Genomic DNA, 16001 nt, shown 5'->3' with positions numbered 1-16001 from the left:
TCATCCCATTGGGTTGAGTTTTTTTCTTGCCCTGATGTGGGATCTGATGTCGTTGTAGCTTGTGCAGCCCTTTGAGACACTCGTGATTTAGGGCTATATAAGTCAACTTTGATTGATTGACTTTAAATAGTGAAACCTAACATTGCATCTTGTCATGAAAAGAAAAATACCAGCATTAACATACAAATTAGCAATACAAATGCGGATCACCAGGAATTACGTAAGATTTGATTCTGCGCTCAAACTCAAATAGTGAATAACTTTATATTATTTGTTCAGATTAGCCCCAAAAGTAAAACCGATTCTTGCACAAACCACCACAAACCAAAATGGAAATACGTTTTGTAGTTTTTGTCTAATCCTATTAACTATGCCAGTGGTTCTATGTAACTTTTTTCACCAAGTAGCACCTCAGAAAACACTCCCAACTGCCACCATAATGAACAACATTAAAATACAGTAGCGTAGTAGGCCTAAGTATTCATTGAAAACAAGGCAGTGGTTTTATTTAACAAGTATTTTCAATATTTTTGGCCAACAGTGTAAATAGTAACACTGTGTTTGCATATAGGAAAATAAAACACTGTACTTTAATCAAGTGATTCTTAGTGTACCGCGGATGGAGCCTGCGTACCATTAGTTATATAGGTACCACTGTTTGAACATCACTGAACTAGGGGTGCACTGTAATTATCGGACAAATAATTTTCCGGCCGATATCAGGAATTATGAGATATAGATAAATCCAATATCATTAAATAAAACCACAGATAACCAAGAAAATAAAAAAGGTCCAATGAGATTATCCGTACTGGGCTGTAGGTGGGTTAGGGTGAACAAATTAAGCGCTCCGTAAGACTGTCGTAAACTACCCCTGAGCTCTTAGCACACAAACATGGCGTCGATCATGTGGGACATCTTCACTGTTCAGAGGAAGACATTTTGACTGCCATTTGCACCAAATGTTATGAACAATCGCTCTTCAACACATTAAACTTTATCAGCCACCTGAAACAGTGTTTCGAAGGTTGACGCCCGCTTCTGAAGACGCTCCAAAGCCAGCTGAAAGTTTGTAAAAAAATGTAATATATATATATATATATATATATATATATATATATATATATATATATATATATATATATATATATGTGTATGTATATATATGTGTATATATATATATATGTGTGTGTATATATATATATATATATATGTGTGTGTGTATATATATATATATATATATGTGTGTGTGTATATATATATATATATATATATATATATATATATATATATATATATATATGTGTATATATATATATATATATATATATATATGTGTATATATATGCATATATGTATATGTATGTATTTGTGTGTATATATATGTGTGTGTGTGTGTATATATCTATATATATATATATATATATATATATATATATATATATATATATATATATATATATACTACCGTTCAAAAGTTTGGGGTCACCCATACAATTTTGTGGAATAGCCTTCATTTCCAAAAACAAGAATAAACTGTCGAGTTTCAGATGAAAGTTCTCTTTTTCTGGCCATTTTGAGCGTTTAATTGACCCCACAAATGTGATGCTCCAGAAACTCAATCTGCTCAAAGGAAGGTCAGTTTTGTAGCTTCTGTAACGAGCTAAACTGTTTTCAGATGTGTGAACATGATTGCCCAAGGGTTTTCTAATCATCAATTAGCCTTCTGAGCCAATGAGCAAACACATTGTACCATTAGAACACTGGAGTGATAGTTGCTGGAAATGGGCCTCTATACGCCGATGTAGATATTGCACCAAAAACCAGACATTTGCAGCTAGAATAGTCATTTACCACATTAGCAATGTATAGAGTGTATTTCTTTAAAGTTAAGACTAGTTTAACGTTATCTTCATTGAAAAGTACAGTGCTTTTCCTTCAAAAATAAGGACATTTCAATGTGACCCCAAACTTTTGAACGGTAGTGTATATTAGGGCTGCAACTAACAATTAATATGATAATCGATTAATCTGTCGATTATTACTTCGATTAATCGATTAATAATCGGATAAAAGAGACAAACTACATTTCTATCCTATCCAGTATTTTATTGAAAAAAAAACAGCATACTGGCACCATACTTATTTTGATTATTGTTTCTCAGCTGTTTATACATGTTGCAGTTTATAAATAAAGGTTTATTAAAAAAAAATTAAAAAATACAAAATAAAAATAACTCTGCGCATAGCATAGATCCAACGAATCGATGACTAAATTAATCGGCAACTATTTTAATAATCGATTTTAATTGATTTAATCGATTAGTTGTTGCAGCCCTAATATATATATATATATATATATTTTGCAAACTTTATTTGCGCTGGGGTTGCCACATATAAATGAATATACGGGAAACACTGCAGTGGACAAAACCTGGTGCAGATGTTCATAGAGCATGAAGCCCATTAAAAGCTCGACTATATTGCATGAAAAACACAACTTTGGCCCACACAACCTGCCCTGGACTCCAAATACTTGTAAGAACTTCCATCCTGCAGCCTTTTATCACAGCTGAGCTTATTTACTCTTGTCCCAGGATAATGACTTCTTCTCAAGGCCCCAGTGTTTGATTTTCCGCATTAAGGGTCCGATTCCGGCGGCATGGTTGTGGTTATTTAGCCGACACCTGTTGATAGCCCGTAATTATACACCTTAAAGAGTGATGGAAAAACACGGGAGATCACAGGCCGACAGGTGGATGTGTGTTTTCGTTCCCCTTCTGCTACATACTCGCCTCGCATTGCACGCCAACGTGTGGGCGTAGCTTTTTTAAATGAGAGTCGTTACTGCGCCTTGACGCGCGCTGACAGTCGTGTCTGGGTGGGGCTCCCCTCTGCGGGTCACACTAACATCATCAATCTTGCCCAGGGTGACAGGCGGCCGGGCCGACCCCCCCTGCCGTGCGCACAGTGCTGTGTTATTTTGTAATTAGGCAGGAAACCGTCCCTCCATTCATCCTCGACCCTCTTTGAGTGCAGCTGGCCGAGCCGCAACTTGTAGCCACAATGATTCTCCATGTTGTCCCTGACAGTCCCAGGTTGGCATTGTAACTATCATGTCTGCTTCGCATTTAGTGACACCAATTGTCCGGACATTATTCTTCTTCATCGTAAAATATATGGACACAAGTAGTTTCTCTCTTAGGATATATAAGTAATGATTTGTTACAGGGTCAGGCTGTGGCCATAATAAATTATTTGTTTTACTTAAACAGGAAATGTTTGAAGTAGGGCTGGGCGATATGGCCTTTTATTAATATCTCGATATTTTTAGGCCGTGTCACGATACACCATATATATCTCGATATTTTGCCTTAGCCTTGAATTAACACTTGATGCATATAATCACACCAGTATGATGATTTTATGTGTCTACATTAAAACATTCTTGTTCATACTGCATTAATATATGCTCATTTTAAACTTTCATGCAGAGAGGGAAATCACAACTAAGTCAATTTACCAAAACTGTATTTATTAAACAGTTATTAAGCACAAACATTCATGTCATTTCCAAAACAGAACGTGCAAGATTGTCAGAGACATTTTAAAACAAGCTATTAGTGCACTTTTGTGCATGATGTCACTAAGATGACATATCAAAACAACACTAAATTAAAGTGCACTTTTTGTACAGAACGCCACTACAATAGTTTAAAACAAATAAAGTGCACTTTTGTGCATGATGTCACACAAGATATTTCAATAACTGTCAAATAGAAATGAGCTGCATAATAGGAAATCAAATAGTGTATGTCCTTCGCTATGTGGTAGGTTACTGCGGATGTTATCTCCTTCTATTGTTGACAATTTTTTTCATACGGTGTTGATGTGGAAATGGTTGCTCGGGCATTTTGTGGGTGTGGCACCGGCCGCAGATGTTGACATGCGAAGTTTCAAGCACTCCTTATTCTCTCGCAGGGGATTTTTCAAATGATGCTACACATTAGCAGTAATGGTACTTTTTGTAGCAACGCTTTGACATATTACGGTTGTCTGTTCAACATCTTCCCGCTTGAAGCCAAACCACCGCCAGACGATGGACCCCCTGCTGTTTTTCTTGGGAATTAATTCTTCCTTCATTTCTTACCAGATTTGCACCTTCTCTCTCTCGTATTACCACTTGCATCGCACTGCTAGCACCATTGCTAACGCTACCCATTCCGCTACCTCTCTACTCCGCGAGAGCGTATGACGTTGCACGCGCGACAGTATGTGACGTATGTAAGAAGGTGCGCTTGTTTTATCTCTCTGTGAGAAGGAGAGACAAGAAAGAGTGAGAAACGCCTGTAGTGTAATGCCCGCAGCTAAAAGCAACTGCGTGAGAACGTATACTCCAATATCACGATATAGTCATTTTCTATATCGCACAGAGACAAACCCGCGATATATCCAGTATATTCGATATATCGCCCAGCCCTAGTTTAGTGGACTTTTCAAACTATCTGGTCACCAACACTTCCTTTTACATTGTCAAGGAAGACAAAAGTACTAAGGCACATCTGGATGGTTCCAAGAATGAGACCTTAAACCGGGGGTCGGCATCCCGTGGCTCTCGAGCTGCATATGGCTCTTTAGCGACGCCCTAGTGCAGGGGTCCCCAAACTTTTTGACTCGGGGGCCGCATTGGGTTAAAACAATTTCGCCGGGGGCCGGGCTGTATATATATATCTATAGATATATATATCTATATATATATATATATATATATATATATATCTATATATATAGATATATATATCTATATATATAGATATATATATCTATATATATATATATATATATATATATATATATATATATATATATATATATATATATATATATATATATTAGCTATATATAGATATAGCTATATATATGTAGATATATATATTAGATATATATAGCGCACTTTCCGCGCGTGTGATGATGTCACGTTATCAATCAATCAATCAATCAATGTTTATTTATATAGCCCTAAATCACAAGTGTCGATGAGAAAATGCATTTTTAGACAATATGATTTGCCTGAGCGGCTAGGAGACACCGTGAGTAGCAAGCGGTACAAAGTGGACAAGAAAAGACAGATTTTTATTTATTTTATTTTTTATTTTATTTGATTTTTTTATTTTTTTTTAATACTTGGGACTTCCCGCGGGCCTGATTTTGGACGCTGGCGGGCCGGATCCGTAGTTTGGGGACCCCTGCCCTAGTGGCTCCCTGGAGCTTTTTCAAAAATGGATGAAAATGGAAAAGATGGTGGAAAAAATATAATTTTTGTATTATTATTGTTTCTGTAAGAGAGCAAACGTGACACAAACCTTCATAATTGTTAGAAATCCAACTGTTTATATTAAACATGATTCACTGATGAGAGGATTTGGCGAGCGCCGTTTTGTCCTACTAATTTTGGCGGTCCTTGAACGCACCATAGTTTGTTTACATGTACAACTTTCTTCGACGCTCTCACGTTTTATGCTGTGTGTGAATGCACAAAGGTGAGCTTTGTTGATGTTATTGACTTGTGTGGAGTGCTAATCAGGCATATTTGGTCACTGCATGACTGCAAGCTAATCAATGCTAACATGCTATTTAGGCTAGCCGTATGTACAGATTGCATCATTATGACTCGTTTGTAGGTATATTTGAGCTCATTTAATTTTCTTATGTCCTCAGTTTATTTAATTTAGGATAGGATAGGTCTTTATAATTAATTTATATTTGCATGTCTCATGACACATTATCTGTACGTAATATTGGCTGCATTTCAGATAGTTGTTTGTGTGACATGTCGTTTTAGGCCACAGCAAACGTTACCCAGCTTGCAATAAATCTATTAAAAGAAGACAGCCTGCCGTTTCCTTTAACGTGGACACACGCATCTATAACTTTGGCCATTCTAAGCCAGTCATTTCCAGGAGTTATCTCACCCTCTTAGAAGCCTCCGTTTCACTAATGTTTTCCAATGTTCCAAAAATTGGTACAATAAATATTACATTTCAACATTTCTATCAACAAAGATTTGCGTCTGCCTGCGAAACAGTTAATAGTAGGGATGTCCGATAATGGCTTTTAGCCGATATCCGATATTCCGATATTGTCCAACTCTTTAATTACCGATACCGATATCAACCGATACCGATATCAACCGATATATACAGTCGTGGAATTAACACATTATTATGTCTAATTTGGACAACCAGGTATGGTGAAGATAAGGTACTTTAAAAAAAAAAAAAAAAAAAAAAACATTTTCTTGAATAAAAAAGAAAGTAAAACAATATAAAAACAGTTACATAGAAACTAGTAATTAATGAAAATGAGTAACATTAACTGTTAAAGGTTAGTACTATTAGTGGACCAGCAGCACGCACAATCATGTGTGCTTACGGACTGTATCCCTGCAGACTGTATTGATATATATTGATATATAATGCAGGAACCAGAATATTAATAACAGAAAGAAACAACCCTTTTGTGTGAAGGAGGAGGGAGGTTTTTTGGGTTGGTGCATTAATTGTAAGTGTATCTTGTATTTTTTATGTTGATTTAATTAAAAAAAACAAAAAACCGATACGATAATAAAAAAACCGATACCGATAATTTCCGATATTACATTTTAACGCATTTATCGGCCGATAATCCCTAGTTAATAGCTAATATAAACACTTACACCATATGTTGCCTTCATTATAAGACTTATATAAGGCTTTACATTTTTTGCAGCTCCAGAAGGATTTTTTGGGTTGCCGACCCCTGCCTTAAACCATGAAGGACAATGTTGGACTTATTAAACTCGATGAATACATCTCTAATAGGCTCTGTATCCCTTAGCAACTATGGCGTACATTCTGTATACCATCAAAGGAGCTCTTTTTCTTTTCTATATACAGAAATCTCTATTAGAACTATTTCCACGGGCAACATTTTCACTCTGCTTTCAATTGACTACTTGCTTCAAATATGCTTGTATCCTTAAAAGTCTCATATTATGATTTTTTTTTCTTCTACATTTAAAACACTTCCTTGTGGTCTACATAACATGTAGTGGTGGTTCTTTGCATTGATTATGTTTTACAGACTGTTTTCAAGTCACTTTTTGACCATCTCTTCAGTATGCGCTGTTTTGTGGGCGGCCTTATTTACGTGCCTCCACTCCGACAGCGTCTTCTCCCTGTCATCTTTGTTGTAGTTTTTAGGCGCTTTCATGGCGAGTCGACTGACAGATATAAGTTAGAACTATACGCTACTTTGCATTAGAAATGGCAACAGGATGCATGTGCATGTACGAGCCAGTCTGCCCCGCACAAGATAAGACAAAAAGAAGGAGCTTATTCCATACAGCGCTGACAACAATGGCGGGCTCGCGTAAAGCCCTTTGGGTACAGTTCTACCTTTTTATATGGAGATATTTGCCGACATCACAACTGGGAAAAACAACACAACAATTACAAACAAATATTTGATTGTTTTGAAAATATCTCCGCCATGCCTCAATTATTAATGTCAAATTTTTGGGATGTACACATATCCCACATACACAAAAAGAGGTGCCAATAGGTTAGAAAAGTTGGTTTTGGATAATAGGACTGTGAAAGTCTCTCTTTATGGTGGGTTCTCCTGGTGCCGACAGATCTTCTGGGAGCCCAGTGGTCAGGTTTGAACAAGTTTTTTATTGTAAGCACACACGCACAAGGATAGCCCGCTTTCCAGCAGTCTTCGCTCTGGTGACTTTTCAGTCTGCTCGCTCTCTCAGTCTCTCTGGCATGTGTCTTCTCCTCCCACTCCAACCTCGTGTCTCGTCCCGGCTGCTGCTAATAAGGGCGACGGGTGATTTGATAACAAGCCCCAGCTGGGCAATCTACTCACCTGCCGCTGGCTTCGAGGCCGGTCCTTACACACCGCGCTCCGCGGCAGGCCTGCAGACCACGCCCCCCTCCAGAAGGACCTCTTTAGGCGACAGCAACCGGACATGACGTCACGTGAAATGATGCAATACAACAAATGCTTTTAAATGGGACCTATTATGCAAAACTTACTTTTCTTACCTATTGGTACCCACTTTTTGTGTATTTGGGATCTGCATAAGTCCTGAAAATGTGAAATCAAACCATGGAGGCATGGCGGTGATAGTTATAAAACAACCTTGCCTTCCTTCATACTTACTCCAATTTACACAAACCGAGTGTGACGGCAGCTGATATGTCCATATGTGGTAGAGATTTACCCGAAAAACTTTGCGCAAGTCCGCACGTATTTTGATAAGCTCATTCTTTTTCTCTATCCCCTTGTCGTGGGGCAGACTGTCTTGTACATGCATCCTCCGCCATTGCCATTTCCAATACAAAGTAGTATATAGTTCTAACGTATATCTGTCAGTTGACGTGATATGGAAGCGCTAAAAACTACAACATGGCTGACGGGGAGAAGACATTGTCAAAGTGGAGGCACGTAAATAAGATTGCCCACAAAACGGAGCATCCTGAAGAGAAGGTCAGAAAGCGGCTTGAAGATGGTCTGTAAAATATAATCTATGCAACATTTTGACCAAAGAACCACCATTACATGTTTTGTAGTGAAGGAAGTGTTTTAAAGGTTGAAAAAAAATCATAATATGACCCCTTAAAGCAGGGGTGTCCAAACTTTTTCCACTGAGGGCCGCACACTGAAATATCAAAGCAAGCCGGGGCCATTTTGATATTTTTTATTTTCTTTCTTTCTTTCTTTTAGTTTATTTCGAACATGAACACATTTACATCATAATACATCACACAATTTCATATCATTTCATTTACATCACCGAAAAGGAGTAGGAAGAAGCAAAGCTTATTTAATCCTACCCCTTTTAAAAAACAATACAATATATGTATAAAAAAATATACATGTAGGCCTCCACTCAGGCTTGATCCTGGGGACCCCAAAGGGTTTAGGTAAAAAAAATATTTAAAATGTGTCATTATTTAGTATTATTATTATTATTCAAGGTCTAAATCTCCAGATCAACATTAGGTGTATCTGTCAATATAAAGTGTTTTTTCAAGATTTAAGTTGTATGCTCTTTTTGTCAAAGAAAACCCAGTTTTTTTATGGAAAAAACACAAAATATACAATATTTTCCCCCAATAATATTTTAAAGTGGAATATTTGAGATTATGTAATAATTGGAGTATGTAGCATAACTCATAACAACATTAATTCATTATTATTTTTGAGCAACTTAAATAGACACTTAAAAAAAAAAAGTCCCACTAAAATTATTGGGGATCCAAAAGGGTCCTGCTCAGTAAAGTATTAAAAAATAAATCATACTTTTTTTTTTTTTACTTTTAACACAATAGTCTCAAGATCAACTTTAGATATATCCGTCAATTATAACTTTTGTTGTTGTTTATTTATTTTTTTTGTTCGTTTTAGGCCCTTTAAACAAAACAGCTTAGTTTTTTATATGGCAGACACAAAATATTTTCCCCCCAAAATATTCCAAAGTGGAATATTTAATGTGACGTAATTGGAGCTTTGAATAGGTCAATAATTCATAATGACATTGATTTTGATTCATTATTATTTTTTAAAGAAAGAAACAGCCTGCATGGCAGCTTTGTGTTATTAGAGTAAACATTGCAACATGTTCTTGTTACATTTCACCTGTTTGCTCTTTTATACCACTTTTTATGTTTTTTATTTTTTTAATCGTATTTTTAGAATGTGCCGCGGGGCCGTTAAAAAATTACCTGCGGGCCGCAAATGGCTCCCGGGCCGCACTTTGGACACCCCTGCCTTAAAGTCATATTCTGCTGGACTCTAGAAAGAGGTTCCGCAGCCTCCGTAGTAGAACCTCCAGGTTCTGTAACAGCTTCTTCCCTCAGGCCGTAAGACTCTTGAACGCATCATAATAATCCCCTCAATTCCCCCCAAAAATGGATTAACTGGCTGGAATATAAAGACAATATAACATACATCCATAAACGTGGATGCATATGAAAAAGTGCAATATATTTATCTGTACAGTAATCTATTTATTTATATCTGCACCTTATTGATTTTTTATCCTGCAATACCATGACCTAATGCAACGAAATTTCATTCTTATCTGTGCTGTAATGTTCAAATTTGAATGACAATAAAAAGGAAGTCTAAGTCTATATTCATGGATGTCACAGAAGTGTAAAAACAAGTGAACAACTTTTAATATTCAAACAAGAATGATGCATGTTCCAATGTTAAATACTTAAGTACAATGTTTCTTGTCTCGCACAGACCGCTCTGCACTGGGCCGCCAAACACGGCAGCGAGGACATGGCCACTCTGGTCGCCAACGCCGGCGCTGATGTCAACACCAAATCAGTGAGTGGGTTCGGATAACCGCTTCATGCTAGCTTCGTTATCTTCTCAGGTCTATTATATATCCTTCACTTAAACCAGGGATGTCCAAAGTGCGGCCCGGGGGCCATTTGCGGCCTGCAGGTCATTTTTTAACGGCCCCACGGCCCATTTTAGAATACGATTTAAAAAAATTTAAAACATAAAAAGTGGTATGAAAGACCAAACAGGTGAAATGTAACAAGAAAATGTTGCAATGTTTACTCTAATAACACAAAGCTGCCATGCAGGCTGTTTCTTTCTTTAAAAAATAATAATGATTCAAAATCAATGTTATTATGAATTATTGACCTATCCAAGGCTCTAATTACGTCACATTAAATATTGCACTTTGAGATATTTTTTGGGGAAAATGTTGCATATTTTGTGTTTGCCATATACAAAATTGAGCTGTTTTTTTTTTTTTTTTAAAGAAGGGCCTAAAACGAACAAACAAAAAACATAAACAACAATACAACTTATAATTGACGGATAGATCTGAAGTTGATCTCGAGATTATTGTGTTAAAACAGTAAAAAAAAAAGTATAATTTATTTTTTAACACTTTAATGAGTAGGACCCTTTTGGTTCCCCAATAATTTTGGTGTGATTTGTTTTTAAGTGTCATCGCTCAAAAAATAATAATGAATTAAAATAAATGGTGTTATGAGTTATTGACTTTTTTAAGTCTCCAATTATTATATAATCTCAAATATTCCACTTAAAAATTTTATTGGGTGAAAATGTTGCATATTTTGTGTTTTTTCCGTAAAAAAACAGGGTTTCTTTGACAAAAAGAGCATACGACTTAAATCTTTAAAAACTTTATATTGACAGATAGATCTAATGTTGATCTAGAGATTTAAAACTTGAAAAAAAATAAAAATAATAATACTGAATAATGACACATTTTATATATTTTTTTTACCAAAACTCTTTGGGGTCCCTGGGATCAAGCCTGAGTGGAGGCCTAAATGTATATTTTGTATACATATATTGTATTGGTTTTTAAAATAAAAAAATATCAAAATGGCCCCCGCTTGCTTTGATTTTTCAGTGTGCGGCCCTCAGTGGAAAAAGTTTGGACACCCCTGACTTAAACTAAGGGTCTCCCAATCCGATATTATAATCCTTCCGATATCAGCAACAACAAAAAAATGTATCGGATCGCATATAAAATCACAGGTAAAAGTGCTCCGATAGAAGCAGTTTACTTTTGCAAAGCGGGACAGCCCGTGAACATCTAAATGTTTTCCAATAAACACACAAGGTTTGTCCTTTCTTCTATTGTAGTCAAGTCTTTTATAAAAGACATGGTAGGCATTAGGCTACTAGGCGCTCGCAGCTACACAACAGCTAAGCACACAATAACACACAAGCTAGACATACGTAATACGTGTCTTTAATTGAACAATATTGCAGTCTAAAACCGCACATTTGTCAATATAAACAAGTATCAAACATTTATAGTTGCATATTACTTACACATACAAAGTCTCCAAGGCAGAAGCGTATTAGAAAGTATGCAGTAACAAAAGTATCCGCATCGTTCAACTTACTACATCACAATCTTAAGTTAATGAATTATTGTGTCCACTAGATGTAACCAACAATTAATTACCTCTCCACTTAAATTATAATATAATAATAATAATACATTTTATTTGGTATAGCGCTTTTCAGGGTACTCAAAGACGCTTTGCAGGATAAAAAATATAATATAAAACAGTTTAAAGTAATAATACATAATACTGGAAATATAAAAGCAGTACATAGTAATAATACATAATAACACAGGACATTACGAGACGTTTAAACTAGTGCGTTTGTCAGTGAATGTTTCCGTGTAATGGAGAGCACAAACAAAGTGCAACTGCAAAAAATACCCCATGGGACCAAAGAAAGTTGCGAGTGCCAGAGGGTGAGAAACACTATTGAATTCAAGAAATAACTCGTAGCAAATAATGGAGGTGGCGTCAATAAAATAGAAAATTATGGATAAGTTGATTACTATAGCAATAGACAGCATACGTCCATTACAGACAGTTAATAATAAATAAGTTAGTATTTTTAATAACTACCATTGTTCCCTGTTTGAGTAATTTCTAGAGATGTCCGATAATATCGGCCGATAAATGCTTTAAAATGTAATATCGGAAATTATCAGTATCGTTTTTTTTTTATTATCGGTATCTTTTTTTTTTTTTTTTTAAATCAACATAATAAACACAAGATACACTTATAATTAGTGCACCAACCCAAAAAACCTCCCTCCCCCATTTACACTCATTCACACTCATTCACACAAAAGGGTTGTACCGGGTCAACATTGGAAGTGAAAAGTTAGCAAGACCCTAACAAAAATGTTGGATGTTACGTGTTGACTTGTTAGTATTTTAACATGTCATTTGTCGCTGCATCCCTCTGAAAGACTCTTTATCATCTTACCCTGTTTGCCTTTTCCCTGAAATGTTTTGCCTAAGGAGAAGAGTCTACCTAATAACTGTGCACACCTTGACATAGGCCACACCCTCAGCATTCAATTGTACATAGCTTGGACTTCTGAGGTTTAGACACAGAAAAATTGAAGACTACGTTGGTATTGTTTTTTTTTACACTAAAAGCAATCTAATGTAGTTGGATACCTATGCTAAGCTATTGACGTCTTAGCTTTGTGTCGTAGATAGGGGTGTAACGGTACGTGTATTTGTATTGAACCGTTTCGGTACGGTTCGGAGGTAATAATAATAATGGATTAGATTTTATATTGCGCTTTTCTATTACTAGATATTCAAAGCGCTCACAAGAGAAGTAGGAACCCCTCATTCATTTACACCTGGTGGTGGTAAGCTACATTTATAGCCACAGCTGCCCTGGGGTAGACTGACGGAAGCGAGGCAGCCAGTTTGCGCCTACGGTCCCTCCGACCACCACCTATCATTCATTCATTCACCAGTGTGAGCGGCACCGGGGGCAAGGGTGAAGTGTCCTGCCCAAGGACACAACGTAAACTATTTGGATGTCAAGAGGTGTACCGAACGAGTTTCCACTTGGACATATTAAGTAGCGAACGGCACGTTGTGTAAACAACGCACACCGAGGCACAACACACGGCATGCTAGCAGCTAACGGGCTACGATAGACTGACGATACGTCCTCTTTTCACCGGACATGTCCTCTTTTGCGGGGCTGTCCGGGCGGAGTTTCTTAAATGCCTCAAATGTCCGGCATTTTGAGTTAGGGTTGCGTGTATTTTCAATGTACGTTCAGGGTTAAGAAGGGGTTGAAAACAAAACAAATTGTGCGCATGCAGCAGCATTCGTGAGGGAGGGTCAGAGACAGAGAGTTATGATAAACCCGCATGCGTCGCCAGGTTCGGCTTTTTATCCATAGATTTATCAGATTTAATTTTTTATTATCTATAGCAGGGGTGTCAAAAGTGTGCCATTTGCGGCCCACAGCTAATTTATTAAAATAAACAAAAACATAACAAAAGTGAAATAAAAAAGCTTAAAGGTTAAATGTAATTAAGAAAAAGTTGCAATGTTGACTAATGAAACAAAGCTGTTTTTTTTTTTTTTTCAAACTGTCAATGCTCAAAACATAATATTGAATCAAAATCAATGTTATTATGAATTATTGACCTATCCAAGGTTCCCATTACTTCACATCAAATATTCCACTAAGAAAAATATTTTTGGTGGACGATTTTGCAAATTTGGTAAATAAATAACCCCAAAATTTATATTTTATTGTTTTCTTACTGTACCGAAAATGAATCGAACCGTGACCTCTAAACCGAGGTACGTACCGAACCGGAATTTTTGTGTACCGTTACACCCCTAGTTGTAGAGAATAAACCCAATAGTTATTAGTGTAGTAGTTGGTCACAATGAAATATGCAGAGGGCCAATAATAAAGAAGCCACTTTGGACACCCCTGGTATACAGTGTAGTTGTTGCCTAACAATAAACACACAATCACTGCTTGTATTTGTGTGTCTGTGTTGCAGCATGTGAGTATCCTGGCAGGACGAGGCGGGTGCGCGCGCTTACAAACAAGCCGGCGTCTCCGCGACGTCAGGCTCCTCGCCGAACATCCAGCTGTGCAAACGCGGGAGCACAGGCGCCGGGGGCTAATAAATCATCACATCATGTCACGTTAATTGTCTCCCAGAACAGTGCGTCTTATGTCCCAGCATGCACCGCTCTGTAATTTTGTGCGAATTACCAGGCAATTATGTTTTTACCCTTCTTTGGGGTTTCCACAAGCTTTTTCTAATTTGTATTTTCTTTCCTCGCTGTTTGCCTTGGCTGCCCGGGGGCCTGGGAAACTCCAGGGGGTAGGTACTCCTGACACACTCCCCCCCGCCCCTCCGTCACCTTTGCACCCCGCCGGAGGAATGTCACCACTGTACACGCTGTCTCGTCACACAGGGTTACACGCCTTTGCACATCGCCGCGCTGCACGGCCATCGGAAGATTCTCGACCTGCTGGTGGGGACTTACGGTAAAAAAACAAAACACTGTGATGACATTGACTGTTCTTACTGCAGTACATTCTGATTCCATGATGGAAATAGTCTGTCCAACTGTCGCCATCATAAAACAAGTTTGAAAGAAAGTTTACCACTATAAGCATTATTCAGTGTAATGCAAACATTCTTAATTGTCACGTAAGTTTATAATAATAAATAGAGATGTCCGATAATATCGGCCGATAAATGCTTTAAAAATGTTGTTTCGGAAATTATCGGTATCGTTTTTTTTATTATCGGTATCGTTTTTATTTTTTTAAATTTTTTTAATTAAATCAACATAAAAAACACAAGATACACTTACAATTAGTGCACCAACCCTAAAAACGTCCCTCCCCCATTTATACTCAATCACACAAAAGGGTTGTTTCTTTCTGTTATTAATATTCTGGTTCCTACATTATACATCAATATATATCAATACAGTCTGCAAGGGATACAGTCCGTAAGCACACATGATTGTGCGTGCTGCTGGTCCACTAATAGTACTAACCTTTAACAGTTAATTTGACTCATTTTCATGAATTACTAGTTTCTATGTAACTGTTTTTATATTGTTTTACTTTTTTTATTCAAGAAAATGTTTTTAATTTATTTATCTTGTTTTATTTTATTAATTTTTAAAAAAAGGACCTTATCTTCACCATACCTGGTTGTCCAAATTAGGCATAATAATGTGTTAATTCCACGACTGTATACATCAGTATCGGTTGATATCGGTATCGGTTGATATCGGTATCGGTAATTAAAGAGTTGGACAATATCGGAATATCGGATATCGGCAAAAGGCCATTATCGGACATCCCTAATAATAAATATATAATATATTATAATATAATTAATAGTGCTTACAAAGTACAAAGAAGAAGAATTATGAGAAATACTTTCATCCTTATTGAAAATATGATATTCTTCATCTCAGTATATTAATAATGACTGAATTAATTAATTACATATTACAAAACTGTTGTGTATATTAATTCACAGATGTTATTTTATTATAAAAAGGTCAGTAAATGATTCTATGTATTTGTAAACGTTCTGAAGTGGGAAAGGGGTAGGA

At 36.6% G+C, this 16001-nt stretch overlaps 1 protein-coding gene across 1 annotated transcript in view; it reads left to right on the top strand.

Annotated features, from left to right (window-relative positions):
• The window catches only part of LOC133653366 (uncharacterized), a 54260-nt gene that overhangs the window by 35038 nt on the left and 3221 nt on the right, over positions 1-16001 (top strand). Inside the window, 3 exon segments of the mRNA XM_062052553.1 lie at positions 10300-10386; positions 14414-14743; positions 14838-14910. Coding sequence (XP_061908537.1) covers positions 10300-10386; positions 14414-14743; positions 14838-14910 — 490 coding nt within the window.

This window comes from Entelurus aequoreus, linkage group LG07 (genome assembly GCF_033978785.1).
Source record: "Entelurus aequoreus isolate RoL-2023_Sb linkage group LG07, RoL_Eaeq_v1.1, whole genome shotgun sequence".
Taxonomy (NCBI): Eukaryota; Metazoa; Chordata; class Actinopteri; order Syngnathiformes; family Syngnathidae; genus Entelurus; species Entelurus aequoreus.
The sequence above is the reverse complement of the archived record's forward strand: the minus strand, read 5'-3'. Positions and strand labels throughout refer to the sequence as shown.